At 66.0% G+C, this 27,098-nt stretch overlaps 1 protein-coding gene across 2 annotated transcripts; it reads right to left on the bottom strand.

The window, feature by feature from the left end:
* Positions 1-668: 668 nt before the first annotated feature.
* On the bottom strand, positions 669-25,150 carry CARM1 (coactivator associated arginine methyltransferase 1). 2 transcript variants are annotated; one of them, XM_090128707.1, is made up of 16 exons: positions 24,965-25,149; positions 20,852-20,977; positions 18,250-18,356; positions 16,654-16,758; positions 15,475-15,585; positions 12,837-13,014; positions 10,847-10,937; positions 8,115-8,196; positions 7,934-8,019; positions 7,752-7,841; positions 7,480-7,617; positions 4,856-4,945; positions 4,646-4,758; positions 2,947-3,024; positions 2,738-2,806; positions 670-878 (listed from the first exon to the last, which is right to left on the bottom strand). In XM_090128707.1, the coding sequence occupies exons 1-16, from the start codon at positions 25,107-25,109 to the stop codon at positions 745-747; spliced, it is 1,743 nt and encodes a 580-aa protein (XP_089984833.1). In that variant the 5' UTR covers positions 25,110-25,149; the 3' UTR covers positions 670-744. The 2 variants fall into 2 exon arrangements, with proteins under 2 accessions (XP_089984834.1, XP_089984833.1); XM_090128708.1 differs by lacking the exon at positions 2,738-2,806 and having other exon boundaries at positions 669-878; positions 24,965-25,150.
* Between the last annotated feature and the right edge of the window lie 1,948 nt (positions 25,151-27,098).

Genomic DNA, 27,098 nt, shown 5'->3' with positions numbered 1-27,098 from the left:
CCCCGCATCACCGTACCGGGGGTCGTTGGGTTCATTCCGAGCATTTCCAGGAGCTCCGCCAACACCCGGTCGTTGCCCTCCCCCACCCCTCGCCCCCGCCCCCCCCCCCAATTAATTCCCCCCCCCGCCTCCCCCGTGCCCCCCAGCAGGCGCCGTTCCAAACCCCCCCGTTTATTCAATACTACATCAGCAGCTCCGCTACTCCTACGGGCGCGGCCCCGCGCTCCGCTCCCCCCCCCCCCTCCCTCGCTTCCCCCCCCCCCAGCGCCCCACGGAAGATAAGGGGGCCGGGGGGGTGGTGTGGGGGGGGGGCGCTGAGTGGCGGCGCAGCCCCCCCCCCCTTCCCCCCGACGGCGGTTGCGGTACATTCAGCCCTTCCCGGGAGGAGGGGGGTGCGGGGGGGGGTTTAAGGGGGTGTTACTTGGGGGGGGGGGCCGCCCCGTGGGGGGGTTGTATTGTTTCTCCCCCCTCCCCCCCACCCCTCATCCTTCTCCCAGCCCCCCCCCCCCCCCCCCCCAGGCCCCAGTTGGGGGGGGAGGTGGTGGTGGTGGGGGGGGGCGGCCCCAAAGCAAAAAAAAAAAACAAAAAAAAAACCTGTCCGTGTCCGCGGGAGGGGGGGAAAAAAGGGGTGGGGGCGCAAAGACGGGGGGGGGGGGGGAGAGGTGGGCGATGCCCCCCCCCCCCTACCCCGGCGCGGGGCGGATCCCGGCGGTAGCGGCAGTGGAGGTCCGGGGGGGGCCGCCCTCAGCTGCCGTAGTGCATTGTGTTGGTGGTGATGGACATGGGGGGGGCCATGGAGAGGGGGGGGCCGCCCATGGTGAACTGACTGCTGAGCGGGTAGTGAGCGCTGGGGGGGGCACTCTGAGCGCTGGAGGAGCCTGGGGGGGGGGAAGGGGGGGGAGAAAAAGAGAGGTCATGGAGGGGGAGGGGGCAGAGGTCATGGGGGGGGGGATGGGGGGGGAGAACGAGTGGGGAGAGAGGTCGTGGGGGGGGGAAAATGGGATTTGGGGGGGTATGGAGGGGGAGAGAGGTCGTGGGGGGGGGAAAATGGGATTTGGGGGGGTATGGAGGGGGAGAGAGGTCGTGGGGGGGGGAAAATGGGATTTGGGGGGGTATGAAGGGGGAGAGAGGTCATGGGGGGGGCAGAGGTCATGGGGAGGGGGGACAGGGGGGTTTGGGGGGGGTATGGAGGGGGAGAGAGGTCGTGGGGGGGGGAAATGGGATTTGGGGGGGTGATGGGGGAGAGAACGAGTGGGGAGGGAGGTTGTGGGGGGGGGGAAATGGGATTTGGGGGGGTATGGAGGGGGAGAGAGGTCATGGGGGGTCAGAGGTCATGGGGAGGGGGGACAGGGGGGTTTGGGGGGGGTATGGAGGGGGAGAGAGGTCATGGGAGGGACAGAAAGGTCATGGGGGGGTCAGAGGTCATGGGGGGGTGATGGGGGGCAGAGGGGTTACAGGGGGTGGGGGGAGGGAGGATGAGGGGGAAGAGAGGGAGTGGGGGGGTGATGGGGGGAGAGAGGTCATGGGGGGTCAGAGGTCATGGGGGGTGATGGCGGGTGATTTTGGGGGGTGGTTTTTGGGGTGTGGTTTTTGGGGGGGGGAAGTAGGGGATTTAGGGGCTGGTTTTTGGGAGGGGAAATAGGGGATTTGGGGGGTGGTTTTTTGGGGGTGGTTTTTTGGGGTGGGAAATAGGGGATTTGGGGGGTGGTGTTTGGGGGGGGGGGTTTGGGAGGGGAAATAGGGGATTTGGGGGGTGATTTTGGGGGGTGGTTTTTTTGGGGGAGGAAATAGGGGATTTGGGGGGTGGTTCTTTGGGGGGGGAAATAGGGGATTTGGGGTTGGTTTTTTTGGGGGGGAATAAGGGATTTGGGGGGTGGTTTTGGGGGGGGGAATAGGGGATATGGGGGGTGATTTTGGGGGGGAATAGAGGATTCAGGGGGTGATTTTTGGGGGGTGGTTTTTGGGAGGGGAATACAGGATTTGGGGGTGGTTTGGGGGGGGAATAAGGGATTCAGGGGGTGATTTTGGGGGGTGGTTTTGGGGGGGGAAATAGGGGATTTGTGGGGTGGTGGTTTGGGGGGGGGAATAGGGGATTTGGGGGGTGATTTTGGGGGGTGGTTTTGGGGGGGGAAATAGGGGATTTGTGGGGTGGTGGTTTGGGGGGGGGAATAGGGGATTTGGGGGGTGATTTTGGGGGGTGTTTTTTTGGGAAGGGGAAATAGGGGATTTAGGGGCTGGTTTTTGGGGGGGGAAATAGGGATTTGGGGGGTGATTTTGGGGGGTGGTTTTTGGGAGGGGAAATAGGGATTTGGGGGGTGATTTTGGGGGGTGGTTTTTGGGAGGGGAAATAGGGGATTTGGGGGGTGATTTTGGGGGGTGGTTTTTTTTGGGGGGGAGGAAATAGGGGATTTGGGGGTGGTTTTGGGGGGGTGGTTTTTTGGGGGGGGAAATAGGGGATTTGGGGGTGTTGTTTGGGGGGGGAAATAGGGGATTTGCGGGGTGATTTTCGGGGGTGGTTTTTTGGGGGGGGAAATAGGGGATTTGGGGGGTGGTTTTTTTGGGGGGGGAATAAGGGATTTGGGGGGTGGTTTTTGGGAGGGGAAATAGGGGATTTGGGGGTGTTTTTTTTTGGGGGGGGGAAATAGGGGATTTGGGGGGTGGTGTTTGGAGGGTGGTTTTTGGGAGGGGGGATTAGGGGATTTGGGGGGTGGGTTTTTTTTTGGGGGGGGGGGCTGACCTTGCACGATGCCGGTGCTCATGATGGAGCCCATCCTGGAGTGAGTGTGGTTGACGATGCCGGTGTTGGCTGCGGGGAGAGGTGGGGGTGGGGGTGGGAAGTGGGGGAAGGAAGGGCTGAGGTGGGGGAGGGGGAAGGGGGGGGGTCCGGGGGTGGGGGGGGGGGGTCGGAGGGGAGGTGGGGGGGGGTTGTGGGGGGGTCCCACTCACCCAATGGGATCAGGTTATTGTGAGCCACGTTGGAGCCGCCCGCGATGACGCTGCTGAGGTCGTACGCAGCCGGCATCCCTGGCACACGGTGCTCCGTCAGCCCCCCCCCTCATCACGACCCCCCCCCAAACTCCCATAACCCCTCCGCCCCCCCCCCATAACCCCTCCGTGACCTCTCACCCCCCCCCCTGTTAATTGTTCCCCCCCCCAGCCCCCTATAACCCCCTCATCACCTCCCTCCCTCCCCATAATCCCCCCACCCCCTGTAACCCCTCTGCCCCCCCCATAACCCCCCCCTTTTCCCCTCCCATTAACTGCCTTCCCCCCCCAGCCCCCCATAACCCCCCCAAACCCCTGTAACCCCTCTGCCCCCCCATAACCCCTCCGTGACCTCTCCCCCCCCATTGTTCCCCCCCCCAGCCCCCTATAACCCCCCCATCACCTCCCTCCCTCCTTATAAACCCCCCACCCCCTGTAACCCCTCTGCCCCCCCCATAACCCCCCCCGTTTCCCCTCCCATTAACTGCCTTCCCCCCCCCAGCCCCCAAAACCCCCCCTGCTCCCCATAACCCCCCCAAACCCCCGTAACCCCTCTGCCCCCCCCATAACCCCTCCGTGACCTCTGCCCCCCCATGACCTCCGCCCCCCCCATGACCTCCTTCCCCTTTCTCCCATAACCCCCCCACACCCCCAACCCCATTCCCACCCTCCAGGGGTGGATGCATGGGGGGGGGGGGAAGGTTGAATGTGAGCCCCCAGCCCCACATTACGATATGAGGGGGGGGTGGGGGGGGGTCTGAAAGCTGCCCCCCCCCCCACCCCCCCCATGACCCCCCCCCCCCACCCTCCCCCCCCAATCTCCTTCCTCAACCCCATTCCCACCCTCCGGGGGGTGGATGCATGGGGGGGGAGGGGAGGGGTTGAACGTGAGCCCCCAGCCCCACATTACGATACGAGGGGGGCGTGAGGGGGGGGGTCAGAGAGCAGCCCCCCCCCCGCCCCCCCCATGACCCCCCCCCATGCTCCCCCCTCAACCCCATTCCCACCCTCCAGGGGTGGATGCATGGGGGGGGGAGGGTTGAATATGAGCCCCCAGCCCCACATCACGATATGAGGACTGGGTGGGGGGGGTCCTGAAAGCAGCCCCCCCCCGCCCCCCCCATGACCCCCTCCCCTTTCCCCCCCCCCCCAATCTCCTTCCTCAACCCCATTCCCACCCTCCGGGGGGTGGATGCGTGGGGGGGGGGGGAGGGGTTGAATATGAGCCCCCAGCCCCACATTACGATACGAGGGGGGGGGTGAGGGGGTGGGGTCAGAGAGCAGCCCCCCCCCCCCCCCCATGACCTCCCCCACCCTCCCCCAATCTCCTTCCTCAACCCCATTCCCACCCTCCAGGGGTGGATGCATGGGGGGGGGGAGGGTTGAACGTGAGCCCCCAGCCCCACACTACGATACGAGGGGGGGGGTGAGGGGGTGGGGTCAGAGAGCAGCCCCCCCCCCCGCCCCCCCCATGACCCCCCCCCATGCTCCCCCCTCAACCCCATTCCCACCCTCCAGGGGTGGATGCATGGGGGGGGGGGGGAGGGGTTGAACGTGAGCCCCCAGCCCCACATTACGATACGAGGGGGGCGTGAGGGGGGGGGTCAGAGAGCAGCCCCCCCCCCGTGCCCCCCCCCGCGCCCCCCCCCAGCCCACGCACCGGGCACAGCCATCCCCGTGCTCATGTTGTAGGCGCTGCCCGTGTTCCACATGTTCTCCGAGGGCGACGTGTAGTGAGAGCCGGGGGGGGGCGAAGGGGTGGTGCCGGTGTACCTGGGTGGGAGGTGGGATTTGGGGGGGGGGGCTCCTCGCATTTCCCCCCCCCTCCCCTTTCCAACTACTTTACACACCCCCCCCCCACCCCCGGTACCTGAAGAAGGGATTCTTGAGGTCCAACAGATTGCTGGATTTGGAGCCCGTCTGGTCCACCTGAGCCACGATGCTGATGTCGTAGCTCTGCCTGATTTGGGGGGGGGACGGGGGGTCGGGGGGGGGGGGTCAGGGGGTGTAAAGTAGTTGGGGAGGGGGGGGGGCAGCCATATAGATGGCCACATGTCATCCCCCCCCCCCCCGGTGCCCACCTGGGGGGGGGTGGGGGGATGGGATGGGATAGAATGTAATGGGATGGGATGGGATGGGATGGGATGGGATGGGATGGGATGGGATGGGATGGGATGGGATGGGATGAGGGGGTCAGGGGGTGTAAATTAGTGGGGGGGGAGGGGGGGCCAGCCCCATAAATGGCCACATGTCATTCCTGCCCCCCCCGGTGCTCACCTGGGGCGGGGATGGGATGGGATGGGATGGGATGGGGGGGTCAGGGGGTGTCAATTAGTGGGGGGGGGGGCAGCCCCATAGATGGACACATGTCATCCCCCCCCCATGGTGCCCACCTGGGGCGGGGGGATGGGATGGGGGGGTCAGGGGGTGTCAATTAGTGGGGGGGGGGGGGGGGCAGCCCCATAAATGGCCACACGTCATTCCTGCCCCCCCCCGGTGCCCACCTGGGGGGGGGATGGGATGGGATGGGATGGGGGGGGACAGGGGGGTGTAAAGCAGTGGGGGGAGGGAGGGGGAGATGGGATGCAATAGGGTGGGATGGGATGGGATGGGATGGAGATGGGATGGGATGGGATGGAACAGGATGGGATAGGATAGAATGGAATGGAATGAGATGGGATGGGATGGGATGGGATGGGATGGGGTGGGATGGGATGGGATGGGGTGGGATGGGATGGGATGGAGATGGAGTAGGATGGGATGGAATGAGATGTGACAGGATGGAATGGGATGGAATGGAACAGGATGGGATGGGATGGGATGGAGATGGGGTGGGGTGGGGTGGGGTGGGATGGAAGGAATGGGATGGGATGGAATGGAATGAGCTGGGACGGGATGGAATAGGATGGAATGGAACAGGATGGGATGGGGATGTGGATGGGATGGGGTGGGATGGGATGGAATGAGATGGGATGGGATGGAATCGAACAGGATGGGATGGGATTGGATGGGGTGGGGTGGGATGGGATGGAATGGGATGGGATGGGATGGGATGGAACAGGATGGGATGGAGATGAGGTGGGATGGGATGGAATGAGATGGGACAGCATGGAATGGGATGGAATGGAACAGGATGGGATGGGATGGATGGGATGGGATGGGATGGGATGGGATGGGATGGGATGGAGATGGGATGGAGATGGAGTAGGATGGGATGGAATGAGATGTGACAGGATGGAATGGGATGGAATGGAACAGGATGGGATGGGATGGGATGGAGATGGGGTGGGATGGGATGGAGATGGGGTGGAAGGAATGGGATGGAATGGAATGGAATGGAACAGGATGGGATGGGATGGGATGGGATGGGATGGAATGAGGTGGGATGGGATGGGATGGGGTGGGATGGAATGCAACAGGATGGGATGGGATGGAGTGGAGATGGGATGGGATGGGATGGGATGGGATGGGATGGGATGGGAATGGGGATGGGGATGGGGATGGGATGGGATGGAACAGAGTGGGATGGGAATGGGGATGGGGATGGGATGAGGTGGGATAGGATGGGATGGAACAGGATGGGATGGGATGGGATGGGATGGGATGGGATGGGATGGGATGGGATGGGATGGGATGGGATGGGATGGGATGGGATGAGGTGGGATGGGATGGGATGGAATGGAATGCGATGGGACGGGATGGAATGGAACAGGATGGGATGGAGATGGGATGGAGATGGGATGGGATGGGATGGGATGGGATGGGATGGAACAGAGTGGGATGGGGATGGGGATGGGGATGGGGATGGGGATGGGATGAGGTGGGATGGGATGGGATGGAACAGGATGGGATGGAATGGGGTGGGGTGGGGTGGGGTGGGATGGGGTGGAGTGGATCAGGATGGGATGGGATGTGATGGGGTGGGGTGGGATGGGATGGGATAGAATGGAATGGAATGAGATGGGATGGGATGGGGTAGAATGGGATGGAGTGGATCAGGATGGGATGGGATGAGATGGGATGAGATGGGATGGGATGGGATGGGATGGGATGGGATGGGGATGGGGATGGTATGGGATGGAATGGGACGGGATGGAATGGAACAGGATGGGATGGGATGGAGTGGAAGATGGGATGGGATGGGATGGGATGGGAATGGGGATGGGGATGGGGATGGGGATGGGGATGGGGATGGGGATGGGGATGGGATGGGATGGGACGGGACGGGATGGGATGGGATGGGACGGGACGGGATGGAGTGGAGATGAGATGGGATGGAACAGGATGGGATGGGATATAATGGAATGGAATGGAATGAGATGGGATGGGGTGGAATGGGGTGGAATGGGATGGAGTGGATCAGGATGGGATGTGATGGGATGCGATGGGATGCGATGGGGAGATCAGGGAGTTTAAAGCAGTGGGATGGGGGGGGCAGCCCCATAGATGGCCCCACGTCCGTCCGTCCGTCCCTCCCCCCCCGACCCCCCCCACCTCTTGTTGGCGATGAGCAGACACGTCCCCGACAGCGTGTCCCCCGCCTTGGCGAACAGCGGCGACTGGAAGAGGCAGCGCACCTGGTACCAATGGGTCAGCGGCTCCGTGGGCGCCGTGGACAGCCAGACCGTCATGCTGGGGGGGTGGGGGGGGTCGGTGGTGGGGAAGGGGCAAGGGGAAGGGGAAGGGGGGGAGGGGTCAGAAGCGGCCCCTCAGCCCGGCCCGGGGGGGTGGGAAGCCGTTTGGGAATTGGGGGGGGGGGTCCCTACATGGAGCCGATGAAGGCGACGTCGAACCAGAAGGCCAAACCGTGCACCAAGCCCGAGTGCAGCATGTGGAACTTGAAGGGGATCTCTATCCTAAATCGGGGGGGGGGAAATGAACCGAAACGGTCGGAATTCAGCCCAAAACATCGAACGGGGTGGGGGGGGGGGGGGAGGGGGGTCCCCACCTGTGCAAATCACCCTCTTTGGCTTCCAGGAAGTTGACGGTGTACTTCACGGATTTGGCCATGAGGATGCGGATGTCAAAGGTGTCCTACGGGGGTGGGGGGGGTCAGAAGGGTGTGGGGGGGTCCTGGGGGGGTCCTGGAGGTTTTTTTTGGGGGGGGGGGTCCCTGGGGTCCCGCTCACCACCACGGGCTGCCGGAAGTATTCATCCACCGCCGCGCCGCGCAGCGCCGAAAGGTCCACGCCGTGGAAGGAGGGCTGATACCTGGGGGGGGGAGATGGGGGGAGATGGGGGGCATTGGGGGGTGGGGGGGCATGGGGGCAATGGGGGGCAATGGGGGGTGGGGGGTGATGGGGGCAATGGGGGGTGGGGGGTGATGGGGGCATTGGGGGGGTGGGGGGGAGATGGGGGTAATGGGGGGGTGGGGGGAGATGGGGGACATTGGGGGGGTGGGGGGGTGATGGGGGCATTGGGGGGGTGGGGGGCCATTGGAAGGATGGGGGGATGGGGGGCTTTGGGGGTGGGGGGAGATGGGGGCCACAGGGGAGTGGGGGGCCATTGGGGGGGTGGGGGGAGATGGGGGGCATTGAGGGGGTGGGGGGAGATGGGGGGCATTGGGGGGGTGGGGGGTGATGGGGGCATTGGGGGGTGGGGGGGGGATGGGGGCAATGGGGGGCAATGGGGGGCAATGGGGGGTGGGGGGTGATGGGGGCATTGGGGGGGTGGGGGGCTATTGGAAGGATGGGGGGATGGGGGGCTTTGGGGGGTGGGGGGGAAGGGGGCAATGGGGGGCAATGGGGGGGTGGGGGGCTTTGGGGGGTGAGGGGCTATTGGGGGGGTGGGGGGGTGATGGGGGCAATGGGGGGGTGGGGGATGATGGGGGGCATTGTGGGGGTGGGGGGCTATTTGGGGGGTGGGGGGAGTTGGGGGGCATTGGGGGGAAGGGGGGAGATGGGGGGCATTGAGGGGGTGGGGGGAGATGGGGGCAATGGGGGAGTGGGGGGCTATTGGGGGGTGGGGGGAAATGGGGGACATTGGGGGGTGGGGGGTGATGGGGGGCATTGTGGGGGTGGGGGGCTATTGGAAGGATGGGGGGATGGGGGGCTTTGGGGGGTGGGGGGAGATGGGGGCCACAGGGGAGTGGGGGGCTATTGGGGGGGTGGGGGGGTGATGGGGGCAATGGGGGGGTGGGGGGTGATGGGGGGCATTGTGGGGGTGGGGGGCTATTGGGGGGGTGGGGGGAGATGGGGGGCATTGGGGGGAAGGGGGGAGATGGGGGCATTGGGGGGGTGGGGGGCCATTGGAAGGATGGGGGGCTTTGGGGGGTGAGGGGCTATTGGGGAGGTGGGGGGGTGATGGGGGCAATGGGGGGGTGGGGGGCTATTGGGGGGGTGGGGGGAGATGGGGGACATTGGGGAGGTGGAGGGTGATGGGGGGCATTGTGGGGGTGGGGGGAGATGGGGGCAATGGGGGGGTGGGGGGCTATTGGGGAGGGTGGGGGGAGTTGGGGGGCATTGGGGGGAAGGGGGGAGATGGGGGGCACAAGGGGGTGCGGGCTACGGGGATATGGAGATATGGGAAATATGGGGCTGTGGGGATGTGGGGATGTGGGGATATGGGGCCATGGGGATATGGGGCCGTGGGGATAAGGGATGTGGGGCTGTGGGGCCGTGGGGCTGTGGGGCCGTGGGGATACGAGGATATGGGGCCATGGGGATGTGGGGCCATGGGGATGTGGGGATATGGGGCTGTGGGGCCATGGGGATGTGGGGCCGTGGGGATGTGGGGATGTGGGGCCGTGGGGATATGGGGCCGTGGGGATATGGGGATATGGGGCTGTGGGGCCATGGGGATGTGGGGCTGTGGGGATATGGGGCCGTGGGGCCGTGGGGATATGGGGATATGGGGCTGTGGGGCCATGGGGCTGTGGGGCCGTGGGGATGTGGGGCTGTGGGGATATGGGGCCGTGGGGCCGTGGGGCCATGGGGATATGGGGCTGTGGGGCCGTGGGGATGCGGAGATGTGGGGCCGTGGGGATGTGGGGCCGTGGGGATGCGGAGATGTGGGGCCGTGGGGATGTGGGGCCGTGGGGATGTGGGGCTGTGGGGCTGTGGGGCCGTGGGGCTGTGGGGATATGGGGCTATGGGGCTGTGGGGCCGTGGGGCTGTGGGGCCGTGGGGATATGGGGCCGTGGGGCTGTGGGGCCGTGGGGATGTGGGGCCATAGGGATGGTGGGGCCGTGGGGATATGGGGATATGGGGCTGTGAGGCCACGGGGATATGGGGCCGTGGGGATGTGGGGCTGTGGGGATGTGGGGATATGGGGATATGGGGCCGTGGGGATATGGGGCCGTGGGGCTGTGGGGATGTGGGGCCGTGGGGATGTGGGGCTGTGGGGCCGTGGGGATGTGGGGCTGTGGGGCCGTGGGGATGTGGGGCTGTGGGGATGTGGGGCCACGGGGATGTGGGGCCACGGGGATGTGGGGATGTGGGGATGTGGGGATGTGGGGCTGTGGGGATAAGGGATGTGGACCTGTGGGGCTGTGGGGATGTGGGGATGTGGGGATACGGGGATATGGGGCCGTGGGGATGTGGGGCCGTGGGGCTGTGGGGATGTGGGGCCATGGGGATGTGGGGCTGTGGGGCCGTGGGGATGTGGGGCTGTGGGGCTGTGGGCATGCAGACATGTGGGGCCGTGGGGATGTGGGGATGTGGGGCTGTGGGCATGCAGAGATGTGGGGCCGTGGGGCCGTGGGGCTGTGGGGCCGTGGGGATGCAGAGATGTGGGGCCGTGGGGCTGTGGGGCTGTGGGGATGCGGAGATGTGGGGCTGTGGGGCTGTGGGGCCGTGGGGATGCGGAGATGTGGGGCTGTGGGGATGTGGGGCTGTGGGGCTGTGGGGCCGTGGGGCCTCACCAGAAGTTGGCTTTGGTGAACTGCTCCATGTAGAGCTGCTCGTCTGTGAACGGCGCCAGGTGGACGTCGCCGATGGTGGGGAACATATTGCCTGGGGGGGGGGGTGGTTGGGTGGGGGGCACCCAGCGGGGGGGGGGGGAGGGGGTCCTCCAAGGGCACAGAATGGGGGCGGGGGTCCTCCGAGGGCACGGGGAGGGGGGGTCCGCAAAGGGAACAGAAGTGGGGGGTGGTTGGGACGGGGGTCCTCGATGGGCACAGAACTGGGGGGGGTCTCAGCTCGGTTGGGTTGGAAGGGACCCCCTGCCCCCCCCCCCACCCAGCCCTCTGCCCCCCAACTGTGGGTCAGGACGCCATGCTGTGGGTCACGGCCCTTCGCTGTGGGACACAGCCCCGCTATGGGGCAGGGCTGATATAGGGCAGACCCCTGCTATGGGGCAGAAACCCCCCCAGTGTGGGGCAGCCCTCTGCTATGGGGCTGGGCGCACTCCTGTAGGGCTGGGCTGACTGCTATGGGTCAGTGCCCCTCTCTATGGGGCAGGACTCACTTCTATGGGGCTGGGCTCACTCCTATGGGTCAGTGCCCCCCTTTATGGGGCAGGGCTCACTTCTATGGGGCTGGGCTGACTGCTATGGGGCAGGACTCACTGCCATCGATCTCTGCACCCTGCTATGGGGCAGAGCTCACTCCTATGGGGCCGGGCTGATTGCTATGGGTCAGGGCCCCCCTCTATGGGTCAGGGCCCCCGTCTATGGGGCAGGACTCACTACTATGGGGCTGGGCTGAGTGCTATGGGGCAGGACTCACTCCTATGGGGGTAGGCTGATTGCTATGGGGCAGGACTCACTTCTATGGGGCTGGCCTCACTGCTATGGGGCAGAGCTCACTCCTATAAGGCTGGGCTGACTGCTATGGACCAGGACTCACTGCCATCGATCTCTGCACCCTGCTATGGGGCAGGGCTCACCGCTATGGGGCTGGGCTGACTGCTATGGGTCAGGGCCCCTTGCTATGGGGCAGGACTCACTCCTATGGGGCCGGGCTGATTGCTATGGGTCAGGGCCCCCATCTATGGGGCAGGACTCACTCCTATAAGGCTGGACTGACTGCTATGGACCAGGACTCACTGCCATCGATCTCTGCACCCTGCTATGGGGCAGGGCTCACCGCTATGGGGCTGGGCTGACTGCTATGGGTCAGGGCCCCTTGCTATGGGGCAGGACTCACTCCTATGGGGCCGGGCTGATTGCTATGGGTCAGGGCCCCTATCTATGGGGCAGGACTCACTCCTATAAGGCTGGACTGACTGCTATGGACCAGGACTCGCTGCCATCGATCTCTGCACCCTGCTATGGGGCAGGGCTCACCGCTATGGGTCAGGGCCCCCCCGCTATGGGTCAGGCCCCCCCTCTATGGGTCAGGGCCCCCCTGCTATGGGGCAGGGATCACTCCTATGGGGCTGAGCTCACTCCTATGGGGCTGGGCTGATTGCTATGGGTCAAGGCCCCCTGCTATGGGGCAGGACTCACTCCTATGGGGCTGGGCTGAGCGCTATGGGGCAGGACTCACTCCTATGGGGCTGGGCTGACTGCTATGGGGCAGGACTCACTTCTATGGGGCTGGCCTCACTGCTATGGGGCAGAGCTCACTCCTATAAGGCTGGACTGACTGCTATGGACCAGGACTCACTGCCATCGATCTCTGCAGCCTGCTATGGGGCAGGGCTCACCGCTATGGGGCTGGGCTGACTGCTATGGGTCAGGGCCCCCCCTCTATGGGTCAGTGCCCCCCTCTATGGGTCAGGGCCCCCCCGCTATGGGTCAGGGTCCCCCGCTATGGAGCAGAGCTCACTCCTATAAGGCTGGACTGACTGCTATGGGGCAGGGCTCACTGCTATGGGGCTGGGCTGACTGCTATGGGTCAGGGCCCCCCCTCTATGGGTCAGGCCCCCCCTCTATGGGTCAGGCCCCCCCGCTATGGGTCAGGGCTCACCGCTGGGCTTGAGGTACTTCTTGGCGTGCAGGTAGCTCTCCAGCATGCGCTCGTTGAACAGCATGTAGCCCATGGGCTCCGAGATGATGACGTCCACCTGCTCGGGAAGGGACACCTCCTCCACCTTCCCTGCGATCACCACGATGCGCTCCGTCAGGTTGTTGCTCTTCACCAGCACCTGGGGGGGGGAAATGGGGGCGGTGAGGGGGGGGTTGGGGGGCAGGAGGAGGCGGTTTGGGGGTAGGAGAGGGGAGTTGGGGGGCAGGAGGAGGCGGTTTGGGGGCAGGAGAGGGGAGTTGGGGGGCAGAAGGAGGCAGTTTGGGGGATGGGGAGAGGGGCTGGGGGGCGGTGAGGGGGGTTGGGGGGCAGGAGGGGGCAGTTTGGGGGCAGCAGGGGGGAGTTGGGGGGCAGCTGGTGCGGTTTGGGATGTGGGGAGAGGGGTTGGGGGCGGTGAGGGGGGTTGGGGGGCAGCAGGGGCGGTTTGGGGGATGGGGAGAGGAGTTGGGGGGCAGGAGGAGGCAGTTTGGGGGCAGTAGGGGGGAGTTGGGGGGCAGGAGGAGGCAGTTTGGGGGATGGGGAGAGGGGTTGGGGGGCGGTGAGGGGGGTTGGGGGGCAGGAGGAGGCGGTTTGGAGGCAGCAGGGGGGGTTGGGGGGCAGGAGGGGCGATTTGGGGGGTGGGGAGAGGGGTTGGGGGGCGGTGAGGGGGGTTGGGGGGCAGGAGGGGGCGGTTTGGGGGCAGCTGGGGGGGTTGGGGGCAGCAGGGGGAATTTGGGGGTTTGGGGGTCAGTCTGGAGGGTGCTGGGGGGGTCTGGAAAGAACTGGGGGGGGTCTGGAGGACCCTGGGAGGGTCTGGAGGGTGCTGGGGGGGTCTGGGGGGGTCTGGAGGACCCTGGGGGGGGTCTGCAGGATGCTGGGGGGGTCTGGAGGGTGCTGGGAAGGGTCTGGGGGGGTCTGGAGGACGCTGGGGGGGTGCTGGGGGGCTCTGGAGGGTGCTGGGGGGATCTGGAAATAATGGGGGGGTCTGGAGGACCCTGGGGGGGTCTGGAGGGTGCTGGGAAGGTTCTGGGGGGGTCTGGAGGACCCTGGGGGGGTGCTGGGGGGGTCTGGAGGGTTCTGTGGGGGGTCTGGAGGACCATGGGGGGGTCTGGAGGGTGCTGGGGGGGTCTGGAAATAACTGGGGGATCTGCAGGGTCTGGAGGACCCTGGGGGGGTCTGGAGGGTGCTGGGAAGGTTCTGGGGGGGTCTGGGGGGGTCTGGGGGGGTCTGGGGGGGTCTGGGGGGGTCTGGAGGATGCTGGGGGGGTGCTGGGGGGGTCTGGAGGGTGCTCGGGGGGGTCTGGAAATAACTGGGGGGGTCTGCAGGGTCTGGAGAACACTGGGGAGGTCTGGGGGGTTCTGGGGGGGTCTGGAGGACCCTGGGGGGGTCTGGAAATAACCGGGGGGTCTGCAGGGTGCTGGGAAGATTCTGGGGGGGTCTGGAGGACCCTGGGGGGGTCTGGAGGGTGCTGGGGGGGGTCCCAAGGACACGGGGGGGGGGCCTGGAGGACACGGGGGGGTCTGGAGATAACTGGGGGGGGGGTCTGCAGGGTGCTGGGGGGGGTCTGGAGGGTTCTGGGGGGGGTCTGGAGGACCATGGGGGGGGTCTGGGGGGGTCTGGAGGGTGCTGGGAGGGTCTGGAAATAACTGGGGGGGTCTGCAGGGTCTGGAGAACACTGGGGGGCTCTGGAAATAATGGGGGGGTCTGGAGGGTGCTGGGAGGATCTGGAAATAATGGGGGGGTCTGGAGGACCCTGGGGGGGTCTGGAGGGTGCTGGGGGGTCTGGAGGACACTGGCGGGGTGCTGGGGGGGTCTGGAGGGTGCTGGGAGGGGTCTGGGGGGTTCTGGGGGGGTCTGGGGGACCCTGGGGGGGGTCTGGAAATAACTGGGGGGCTCTGGAGGGTGCTGGGGGGATCTGGAAATAATGGGGGGGTCTGGAGGACCCTGGGGGGGTCTGGAGGGTGCTGGGAAGGTTCTGGGGGGGTCTGGAGGACCCTGGGGGGGTGCTGGGGGGGTCTGGAGGGTTCTGTGGGGGGTCTGGAGGACCATGGGGGGGATCTGGAAATAATGGGGGGGTCTGGAGGACCCTGGGGGGTGCTGGAAATAACTGGGGGATCTGCAGGGTCTGGAGGACCCTGGGGGGGTCTGGAGGGTGCTGGGAAGGTTCTGGGGGGGTCTGGAGGACCCTGGGGGGTGCTGGGGGGGTCTGGAGGATGCTGGGGGGGTGCTGGGGGGGTCTGGAGGGTGCTGGGGGGGTCTGGAAATAACTGGGGGGGTCTGCAGGGTCTGGAGAACACTGGGGAGGTCTGGGGGGTTCTGGGGGGGTCTGGAGGACCCTGGGGGGGTCTGGAAATAACCGGGGGGTCTGCAGGGTGCTGGGAAGATTCTGGGGGGGTCTGGAGGACCCTGGGGGGGTGCTGGGGGGGTCTGGGGGGGTCTGGAGGACCCTGGGGGGGGTTTGCAGGGTGCTGGGGGGGTCTGGAGGGTGCTGGGAAGGGTCTGGGGGGGTCTGGAGGACGCTGGGGTGGTCTGGGGGTTTCTGGGGGGGTCTGGAGGACCCTGGGGGTGCTGGGGGTTTCTGGGGGGGTCCGGGGGGGGGCACCTCGGCGTGCTGCGCCATGCTGCTGGCCTCCACCGCGTAGATCTTCCGCGCCCCCGCCTGCGCCGCAAAGAAGGAGAGGATCCCGGAGCCACAGCCCACATCCAGCACGATCTGCGGGGGGGGGCGACACCCAAAATTGGGGTGGGGGGGGTGACGATGTTGGGGGGGGGGCACCGGGACACCCAAAATTGGGGGGGGGGGCACCGGGACCTCCGGGGATCCCAATAATGGGGGGTGGGGGCAGCCGGACCCAGCATAAAGAGGGAGACCCCAACCACGGCAGAAAGGATCCCAAGGGAGAGAGACCCCAAAAACCAACGCTGGGGGTCCTGGGGGGGGGGTCCATGGGGTGGGGGGGTCCATAGGGTGGGGGGCACCCTGGGGGGTCCCTGGGGGGTCACTGCCCCCCCCCCCAAAAAAACCTCAACACTGGGGGAGTCCCAACATGCGCAGACCCCAACCCCAACAGCGAGGATCCCAATGACAGAGACCCCAAAACCCAGTAATGGGGGTCCGGGGGGGGGGTCGATGGGGTGGGGGGGTCCATAGGGTGGGGGGCACCCTGGGGGGGGTCGCAATGGGGATCATTGCCCCCCCCCAAAAAAAAACCCAACGCTGGGGGGGGTCCGAACATGAGCAGACCCCAACCCCAACAGCGGGGATCCCAATGACAGAGACCCCAAAACCCAACGCTGGGGGTTCTGGGGGGGGGGTCGATGGGGTGGGGGGGTCCATAGGGTGGGGGGCACCCTGGGGGGGGGTCGCAATGGGGATCACTGTCCCCCCCCCCAAAAGAAAAACCCAACGCTGGGGGGGTCCCAACATGGGCAGACCCCAACCCCAACAGCGGGGATCCCAATGAGAAAGACCCCAAAACCCAATAATGGGGGTCCTCGGGGGGGGGTCAATGGGGTGGGGGGGTCCATAGGGTGGGGGGCACCCTGGGGGGGGGTCGCAATGGGGATCATTGCCCCCCCCCCAAAAAAAAACCCAACGCTGGCAGGGTCCCAACATGGGCAGACCCCAACCCCAACAGTGGGCATCGCAATGAAAAAGACCCCAAAACCCAATAATGGGGGTCCTGGGGGGGTCTGTGTTGATGTGGGGGGGTCCACGGGGTGGGTGGGGGTCCATAGGGTGGGGGGGGGGGTCCCGGGGGGGGGTCCCGGGGGGGGTCACCTTGTCCTTGAAGTCGCTGTGGTTCTGCAGGATGGCGCGCTGGTAGGTGCCGGTCCGCACGTAATCCTGCATCATGTTCTGCTGCTGCGACAGGTACCCGTAGAACTGGGGGGGGCACAAAAAAAAAGGGGGGGGGGGGGCACCAACCTGAGTTCTGTGTGCCCCCCCGGGTGCCCCCCCCCTCAAATATTCCCCACCTGGAAGCGCTGCACCCCCTCCCCCAAAGTGCCCCCATACCTCCGTCTCCTCTCCTCCCTCCACCATCCTTCCCCCCCCCTCCAAAAAGCACTGCCCCCCCCATGCCCCCCCCCATGAAATATTGCAGCCCCCCCCAAAATAGTGCCCCCATACCCCCCCATTTTGCCCCCCCCCCAAAATGCCCCCCACCTGAAAGCACTGCACCCCCCCAAGTGCCCCCACACTTTTGTCTCCCCTCCCTCCACCATCCTTCCCCCCCCCCTCCAAAAAGCACTGCCCCCCCCATACCCCCCCCCATGAAATATTGCAGCCCCCCCCCAAAATAGTGCCCCCATACCCCCCCCATTGTGCTCCCCCCCCCCCCCCAAAATGCCCCCCACCCGGAAGCGCTGCACCCCCTCCCCAAGTGCCCCCACACCTCTGTCTCCCCCCCCCCTCTCTCCACCATTCTTCCCCCCCCCCTCCAAAAAGCGCTGCCACCCCCATGCCCCCCCCCATGAAATATTGCAGCCCCCCCCCCAAATAGTGCCCCCATACCCCCCCATTGTGCTCCCCCCCCCCCCAAAATGCCCCCCACCTGGAAGCACTGCCCCCCCCAAGTGCTTCCACACTTTTGTCTCCCCTCCCTCCACCATCCTTCCCCCCCCCCTCCAAAAAGCACTGCCCCCCCAATGCCCCCCCCCGAGAAATATTGCAGCCCCCCCCCCAAATAGTGCCCCCATACCCCCCCATTGTGCTCCCCCCCCCCCCCCCAAAATGCCCCCCACCTGGAAGCACTGCCCCCCCCCCTTTGCCCCCTCCATGTGAAAAACTCCCCCCCCAATGCCCCCCATCTCTGACCCCCCCCCAAAAGCACTGCCCCCCCCATGACCCCCCTCCCCAGCCCCCACCTCACCTGAAAATACTGCACCCCCCCCCAAAATAATGCCCCCATACCCCCCCCAATTGCGCCCCCCCCCCCCCCCCAAATGCCCCCCGCCCCCCCACCCCGGAAGCACTGCACTGCCCCCCCCATCTGCCCCCTCCCCTCCCCCAAAATGCCCCCCACCCGGAAGTACCCTCCCCTCAGAAATAGTGGCCCCCCCTCCCCCGGAAGTAGTGCACCCTCACCCGGAAGTAGTGCCCCCATGCACCCCCTCCCCCATCCGGAAGTACCCTCCCCGGAAACACTGCCCCCCCACGCACCCCCCACCCGGAAGTACCCTCCCCAGAAGCTTTGCCCACCTCCCCCGGAAGTCCCACCCCATCCCCTGAATCACTGCCCTCCCATATGCCCCCATCCCCGGAAATCCCGCCTCCCCCAGCCGGAAGCCCCGCCCCATCCCTTGAATTACTGCCCTCCCATATGCCCCCATCCCCGGAAATCCCGCCTCCCCCAGCCGGAAGTCCCGCCCCTACCTGGAAGTACTGCACGGCCGAGGATTCCTCGGTGCGTTCGCTGAACACGGAGCGCTCGGCGCTGTGCCCGCGGCACGGCCGTAAGAGGGCCGAGAACGAGCAGAAATCTGCGGGTTAATTAGCGGTTAATTCGTTAATTCGTCACTGAGCCTCACGCGTTGCCGCGGCTGGGCCGAGGGCGAGCAGAAGTCCGCGGGTCGTTAATTAGTAGTTAATTAATTCGTTCATGAGACGCGGCCATAAGGGGGCAGAGGACGAGCGGAAATCCGCGGTTAATTAATGATGGATTAATTGGTTAATGACTGGTTAATGAATTCGTCAATGGGGGGGGCGTCAGGAACGGCCTGAGAGTGGGAATCTGGGGGGGGGGGGGTTCCTGTGGGGGACACAGAAGGGGAGCCTGGGGGGGTCCCTAAGGGGGGGGCACGGGAGGGGTCTGGGGGGGGGGGGGGGGGCTACATGGGGGGGGCAGGGGAGGGGTCTGGGGGGGCCTCATGGGGGGGGAACAGGGGAGGGGTCGGGGGGGGGCAGGTTCCTATGGGGGAGGGGTCTGGAGGGGGGTTTCCTGGGAGGGGGGGGGGGGCAGAGGAGGGGTCTGGAGGAATGGGAGTTACTGAGGGGGGGGCAGGGGAGGGGAGGGGTCTGTGGGGGGGGGGGGGCAGGTTCCTATGCGGGAGGGGTCTGGAGGGGGGTTTCCTGGGGGGGGGCAGGGGAGGGGTCTGGGGGGGCCTCATGGGGGGGGGGGCAGGGGAGGGGTCGGGGGGGGCAGGTTCCTATGGGGGAGGGGTCTGGAGGGGGGTTTCCTGGGGGGGGGGGGGCAGAGGAGGGGTCTGGAGGGAGGGGGGTTCCTGAGGGTGGGGCAGGGGAGGGGAGGGGTCTGTGGGGGGGGGGGGCAGGTTCCTATGGGGGAGGGGTCTGGGGGGGGGTTTCCTGGGGGGGGGCAGGGGAGGGGTCTGGACTGGGGGGGGGGCTACATGGGGGGGGCAGGGGAGGGGTCTCGGGGGGGGGGGGGGCAGGTTCCTATGGGGGAGGGGTCTGGAGGGGGGTTTCCTGGGGGGGGTGGGCAGAGGAGGGGTCTGGAGGGAGGGGGGTTCCTGGGGGGGGGGGGCAGGGGAGGGGAGGGGTCTGGGGGGGGGGCAGGCTCCTATGGGGGAGGGGTCTGGATGGGGGTTTCCTGGGGGGGGGCAGGGGAGGGGTCTGGGGGGGCCTCATGGGGGGGGGGGCAGGGGAGGGGTCGGGGGGGGGCAGGTTCCTATGGGGGAGGGGTCTGGATGGGGGTTTCCTGGGGGGGGGCAGAGAAGGGAAGGGTCTGGGGGAGGGTTTCCTGGGGGGGGGCCGGGATGGGTCTTGGGGGGCGGTTTGTGGGGGTGGGCAGAGGAGGGGTCTTGGGGAGGGGGGAGGGGAGGTTCTGGGGGGGTTGGCACAGGGTGGGACTTGGGGAGGGGGGTGTGGGGGGGGGAGATGTGGGTGTCCTGGGGGCAGACAGGGGGTGTCCTGGGTGGGGGTCTGCAGGGTGGGATGATGGGAGCGCCCTGGGGGGGGGAGGGGAACACACACAGATGTGGGTGTCTGGGGTGGGGGTCCCTGGTGGGGGGGTCCTTGTTGGGGGGGGAGGTTGTGGGGGGTTGGCAGACAAGAGGGGGGGGTCTTGGGGAAGGGGGGGGGGGAGATGTGCTCAGACAGGGGGCGTCCTGGGTGGGGGTCTCCAGGGGAGAGAGGTGGGATGATGGAAGCGCCCTGGGGGGGGGGGACACGGATGTGGGGGTCTGGGGTGGGGGTCCCTGGTGGGGGGGATCCCTGGGGGGGGTTTCTGGGGGGGGTGGGGTGGGGGTATCCTTGGTGGGGGGGAGGTTCTGGGAGGGGGGTGGCAGATAAGGGGGGTTTCTGGGGGGGGGTGATGGGGGTGTCCTGGGTGGGGGTCTCCAGGGGAAGGGTGGGATGATGAGAGTGTTGGGGGGGGGGGGGGGAAATGGATGTGGGTGTTTGGGGTGGGGGTCCCTGTTGGGGGGGGAGGTTGTGGGGGGTTGGCAGACAGGAGGGGGGGGTCTTGGGGGAGGGGGGGGGGGAGATGTGCTCAGACAGGGGGCGTCCTGGGTGGGGGTCTCCAGGGCAGAGAGGTGGGATGATGACGACGATGGGAGCGTCCTGGGGGGGGGGGGGGGTTCCTTTTTGGGGGGGATCCGTGGGGAGGGTTTCTGGGGAGGGGGGGGGATTGGGGTATCCTTGGTGGGGGGGAGGTTCTGGGGGGGTGGGCAGACAAAGGAGGTTTCTAGGGGGAGGATGATGGGGGTGTCCTGGGTGGGGGTCCCTTGGGGGGGGTTTCTGGGGAGAGATGGGGGTATCCTTGGTGGGGGGGAGGTTCTGGGGGGGTGGGCAGACAGGAGGGGGGGGTCTTGAGGGAGGGGGGGGGGGGAGATGTGCTCAGACAGGGGGCGTCCTGGGTGGGGGTCTCCAGGGCAGAGATGTGGGATGATGACGATGATGGGAGCATCCTGGGGGGGGGGTTCCTTTTGGGGGGGGGGCGTTGGTATGATGCTGATGACGGGGATGGTCTGGGGGTCCCGGGGGGGGGGTCCTGGGTGGGGGGGGGGTGTCTCCGTACCGGCGGGGGTGGCGAATTGCAGCAGGACGCTGTTGCAGCCCAGCGTGACGATGAAGCTCTGCTTCCCCACGCGGCTGCACTCGGTGTCGCGGGACACGGAGCACTTGAACACGCAAACCTCCTCGTCTGCGGGGTGCCTCGTTAGCGCTAACGAGCACCGGAACGACCCCGCCACCCCCCCCACACTCACTGACCCCCCCCCCTCCCCTCCCACCCCCCCGCTCAGCGCAGATCCCTGAGCGGAGTTACGTCGTGTTCACCCCCCCCCCCCCCCCCCAGCGCCCCGTGGTCCTCGTTAACCTCGTCAGCCTCATTAACCTCATTAAGGGCTGCCGAAGCGTGGCCCCAACGTGTCGTGTCCCCCCCCCAGACCCCACGCATCCTCACCCTGACCCACGTATCACCCCACATCCCCCCCAGACCCCGCTCACCCCCCCCATAACCCCGTATCACCCCACAGCCCCCCACCAACCCCCCCGACCCCATACACCCCAAACCCCACACGTCCCCCCCACAGCCCCCCGTGCCCCCACACCCCCTTATCCCCCATAGCCCCTCACGTCCCATATCCCCCCCAACCCCACACGCCCCCCATATCCCCCCCCCACCACCACATCCCCCCCCCGACCCCCCATATCCCCCCCACCCCATTCATCCCACAGCCCCCCCATACATCTCCCCTCTCCTTACCCCAAACCCCCCCCAACCCTGACCCCATACACCCCTCATGTCCCCCCCCATACCTCATAGCCCCCCAACCCCACAGCCCCCCATATCCCACAGCCCCCCCATCCACTCCCCTCTCCTTACCCCATACCCCAAACCCCATACATCCCCCATACCCCCAATACCCCACAGCCCCCCACACCCCATATCCCCCACAACCCCCCCAAACCCCGACCCCACACCCCCATATACCCCCATTTACCCCCCATTTACCCCCAATACCCCACACCCCCCACACCCCATATCCCCCCATAGCCCCCCCATATCCCCCCAAACCCCTACCCCATACCCCCATAAACCGCCATATATCCCCCCCATATCCCCCCGACCCCAAACCCCGACCCCATACCCCCATACACCCCCATATATCCCCCCATAGCCCCCCGACCCCAAACCCCGACCCCATATCCCCCCCCATATCCTCCCCGACCCCAAACCCCAACCCCATACATATACCCCCATATACCCCCATATATCCCCCCCATAGCCCCCCCGACCCCAAGCCCCGACCCCATACCCCCACATACCCCCATATACCCCCATATATCCCCATATATCCCCCCCATAGCCCCCACACCCCCCCGACCCCGACCCCATATCCCCCCCCATACCCCACAGCCCCCCCATATCCCCCCAAACCCCGACCCCATACCCCCTTATACCCCCCACACCCCATATCCCCCCATACCCCATATCCCCCCATACCCCATGTACCCCCATATACCCCCATATACCCCCATATATCCCCCCCCATAACCCCCCCGACCCCAAACCCCGACCCCATACCCCCTTATACCCCCCACACCCCATATCCCCCCATACCCCATATCCCTCCCAACCCAAACCCCGACCCCAAACCCCAACCCCATAGCCCCATATACCCCCATATACCCCCCCATAGCCCCCCCGATCCCAAACCCCGACCCCATACCCCCATATACCCCCCCATAGCCCCCACACCCCCCCATACCCCACATACCCCCATATACCCCCATATATCCCCCCCAAATCGCCCCGACCCCAAACCCCGACCCCATACCCCCATATACCCCCATATACCCCTATATATCCCCCCCGACCCCAAACCCCGACCCCATACCCCCTTATACCCCCTACACCCCATATCCCCCCATACCCCATATCCCCCCAACCCCATACCCCCATATACCCCCATATATCCCCCCCATAGCCCCCCCGACCCCAAACCCCGACCCCATACCCCCTTATACCCCCCACACCCCATACCCCCCCCATACCCCATATCCCTCCCAACCCAAACCCCGACCCCAAACCCCAACCCCATACCCCCATATACCCCCATATACCCCCCCACAGCCCCACACCCCCCCATACCCCATATCCCACCCCCCCGACCCCATACCCCCCCAACACCCCCCACCCCCATACCCCCATATACCCCCATGTACCCCCATATACCCCCATATATCCCCCCCGACCCCAAACCCCGACCCCATATCCCCCCCATACCCCATATCCCACCCGACCCCAAACCCCGACCCCATACCCCCCATATCCCCCCCGACCCCATACACCCCCATATACCCCCCACACCCCATATCCCCCCCAACCCCATACCCCCATATACCCCCATATACCCCCATATATCCCCCCCGACCCCAAACCCCGACCCCATATCCCCCCCATACCCCATATCCCACCCGACCCCAAACCCCGACCCCATACCCCCCATATCCCCCCCGACCCCATACACCCCCATATACCCCCCACACCCCATATCCCCCCCATACCCCCATATCCCCCCCAACCCCATACCCCCATATACCCCCATATACCCCCATATACCCCCCCACAGCCCCCACCCCCCCCATACCCCATATCCCACCCCCCCCGACCCCATACCCCCCCAACACCCCCATATACCCCCATACCCCATAGCCCCCCCATATCCCCCCAAACCCCGACCCCATACCCCCATATACCCCCATATACCCCCCCATAGCCCCCCCGATCCCAAACCCCGACCCCATACCCCCATATACCCCCCCATAGCCCCCACACCCCCCCATACCCCATATACCCCCATATACCCCCATATATCCCCCCCATATCCCCCCAACCCCAAACCCCTACCTCATTACCCCCATATACCCCCATACATCCCCCCCATAGCACCCCCGACCCCAAACCCTGACCCCATACCCCCATATACCCCCATATATCCCTCCCGACCCCAAACCCCGACCCCATATCCCCCCCATACCCCATATCCCACCCGACCCCAAACCCCGACCCCATACCCCATATACCCCCATATACCCCCATATATCCCCCCCCATAGCCCCCCCGACCCCAAACCCCGACCCCATACCCCCTTATACCCCCCACACCCCATATCCCCCCATACCCCATATGCCCCCCGACCCCATACCCCCATATACCCCCATATATCCCCCCCATAGCCCCCCCGACCCCAAACCCCGACCCCATACCCCATATACCCCCATATACCCCCATATATCCCCCCCAACCCCATACCCCCATATACCCCCATATACCCCCATATATCCCTCCCGACCCCAAACCCCGACCCCATATCCCCCCCATACCCCATATCCCCCCCGACCCCAAACCCCGACCCCAAACCCTGACCCCATACCCCCATATACCCCCATATACCCCCATATACCCCCCCACAGCCCCCCCACCCCCCCCATACCCCATATCCCACCCCCCCCGACCCCATACCCCCCCAACACCCCCCACCCCCAATACCCCCATATACCCCCATGTACCCCCATATACCCCCATATATCCCTCCCGACCCCAAACCCCGACCCCATATCCCCCCCCATACCCTCCCCATACCCCATATCCCCCCCGACCCCAAACCCCGACCCCATACACCCCCATAGCCCCCCATACCCCATAGCCCCCACACTCCCCCCAAACCCCGACCCCATACCCCCATATACCCCCATATACCCCCATATATCCCCCCAAATCCCCCCGACCCCAAACCCCGACCCCATACCCCCATATACCCCCATACATCCCCCCCATAGCCCCTCCGACCCCAAACCCCGACCCCATACCCCCACATACCCCCATATACCCCCATATATCCCCCCCATAGCCCCATACCCCCCCCATACCCCATATCCCTCCCAACCCAAACCCCGACCCCAAACCCCAACCCCATACCCCCTTATACCCCCATATACCCCCCCACAGCCCCACACCCCCCCATACCCCATATCCCACCCCCCCCGACCCCATACCCCCCCAACACCCCCCACCCCCAATACCCCCCCCCACACCCCCTCCCCTCCCCCACCCCTCCCCTCCCCCCCCTCCCCTCCCCCTCCCACCCTCCGCCCCCCCTCCCCCTCCCCTCCCCCCACTCACGGCCATAGAGCGCCAGAGCGGCGCAGTCGGGCCCGGCCCGCACGTCGAGGCGCAGCGGCTGCTGCTCCTGGTGCCGCTGGATCTCTCCGTTGGCGTCCCCGATGGTCAGGAGCCGCACGCCGGGGAACACCGACACCGCCGCCATCTTCGCGCCTCGCCGCGCCCCCGCCCCCGCCCCGCCGCCCCTGAACGCAAACGGCGCCCCCTGCCGGATGGAGGCCGAAAGCGACAGGGAGGTGGCGCCGCCTGGCGGTGGGAGGCCGCGGGGATCATGGGGGGGAATGGGGGGGGGGTTGGGGGGGGTTGGGGGAATTATGGGATGGTGGGGGTTATGGGGGTAATGGGATGGTGGGGGTAATGGGAATTATGGGATGGTGGGGGTTATGGGAATTATGGGATGGTGGGGTTTGGGGGAATTATGGGATGGTGGGGGTTATGGGGGTAATGGGGGAAATGGGGGTAATGGGGGAAATGGGGGGGAGGGGGGGGGGTTGGAGGGGGGTGGGGGTTGGGGGAATTATGGGATGGTGGGGGTTATGGGAATTATGGGATGGTGGGGGTTATGGGGTAATGGGGGTTATGGGGGGGAGTGGGGAGTTGGGGGGTGATGGGGGTTGGGGGAATTATGGGATGGTGGGGGTTATGGGGCAATGGGGGTAATGGGGGGGAGTGGGGGGGAGTGGGGAGTTGGGGGGGTGATGGGGATTATGGGAATTATGGGATGGTGGGGGTTATGGGGGTTATGGGGGTTATGGGGGTAATGGGGGAAATGGGGAGTTGGGGGGGGATGGGGGTTATGGGATGGTGGGGGTTATGGGGGTAATGGGGGTAATGGGGGTAGGGGGGGTAATGGGGAAAATGGGGGGATGGGGGGGGTTGGGGGGTGTGGGGGTTGGGGGAATTATGGGATGGTGGGGGTTGTGGGGGTAATGGGGGTAATGGGGGGAGTGGGGAGTTGGGGGGGGATGGGGGTTGGGGGGGTTATGGGATGGTGGGGGTTATGGGGGTAATGGGGGTAATGGGGATAATGGGGGTAATGGGAGGGAGGGGGGGTTGGGGGGGATGGGGGTTGGGGGAATTATGGGGATGGGGGGCTAACGGGGGTTATGGGGGTAGGGGGGTAATGGGGGTTATGGGATGGTGGGGGTTATGGGAATTATGGGATAGTGGGGGTTATGGGGATAATGGGGACAATGGGGGGAGTGGGGGTTATGGGAGTAATGGGGGAAATGGGGGAAATGGGGGGAGTGGGGAGTTGGGGGGGTGATGGGGATTATGGGAATTATGGGATGGTGGGGATTATGGGAATTATGGGATGGTGGGGGTTATGGGGTAATGGGGGTAACGGGGGGGAGGGGGGGGTTGGGGGGGATGGGGGTTGTGGGAATTATGGGATGTTGGGGGTTATGGGGGTAATGGGGGGTAATGGGGGAAATGGGGGTAATGGGGAAATGGGGAGTTGGGGGGGGATGGGGGTTATGGGATGGTGGGGGTTATGGGGGTAATGGGGACAATGGGGGAAATGGGGATAATGGGGGTAATGGGGGGAAGGGGGGGGTTGGGGGGGGGGGTTGGGGGAATTATGGGATGGTGGGGGTTATGGGGGTTATGGGATGGTGGGGGTTATGGGGGTTATGGGATGGTGGGGGTAATGGGGGTAATGGGGGGGATGGGGGTGGTTGGGGGAGGTGGGGGTTGTGGGAATTATGGGATGGTGGGGGTTATGGGGTTATGGGGGTAATGGGGGGGACTGGGGAGTTGGGGGGGGATGGGGGTTATGGGATGGTGGGGGTTATGGGGGTAATGGGGGAAATGGGGGAAATGGGGGTAATGGGGGAAATGGGGGGGAGGGGGGGGGTTGGAGGGGGGTGGGGGTTGGGGGAATTATGGGATGGTGGGGGTTATGGGAATTATGGGATGGTGGGGGTTATGGGGTTATGGGGGTAATGGGGGGGACTGGGGAGTTGGGGGGGGATGGGGGTTATGGGATGGTGGGGGTTATGGGGGTAATGGGGGAAATGGGGGAAATGGGGGTAATGGGGGAAATGGGGGGGAGGGGGGGGGTTGGAGGGGGGTGGGGGTTGGGGGAATTATGGGATGGTGGGGGTTATGGGAATTATGGGATGGTGGGGGT

This window comes from Phasianus colchicus, chromosome 34 (genome assembly GCF_987193195.1).
Source record: "Phasianus colchicus chromosome 34, bPhaCol1.hap1.1, whole genome shotgun sequence".
Classification (NCBI taxonomy): domain Eukaryota; kingdom Metazoa; phylum Chordata; class Aves; order Galliformes; family Phasianidae; genus Phasianus; species Phasianus colchicus.
Note: the sequence above shows the minus strand (reverse complement) of the source record. Positions and strands in the feature narration are given on the sequence as shown.

Bases quoted from the DNA above. Each gene is read 5' to 3' on its own strand.
- CARM1 (XM_090128707.1), bottom strand. From the start codon at position 25,109: ATGGCGGCGGTGTCGGTGTTCCCCGGCGTGCGGCTCCTGACCATCGGG. The intron at 20,978-24,964 runs GTGAGTGGGGGG...GGCACCCCGCAG, and splicing joins CGCTCTGGCGCTCTATGGCC to ACGAGGAGGTTTGCGTGTTC. The intron at 8,020-8,114 runs GTGAGCGGGACC...CCACCCCCGTAG, and splicing joins ACTTCCGGCAGCCCGTGGTG to GACACCTTTGACATCCGCAT.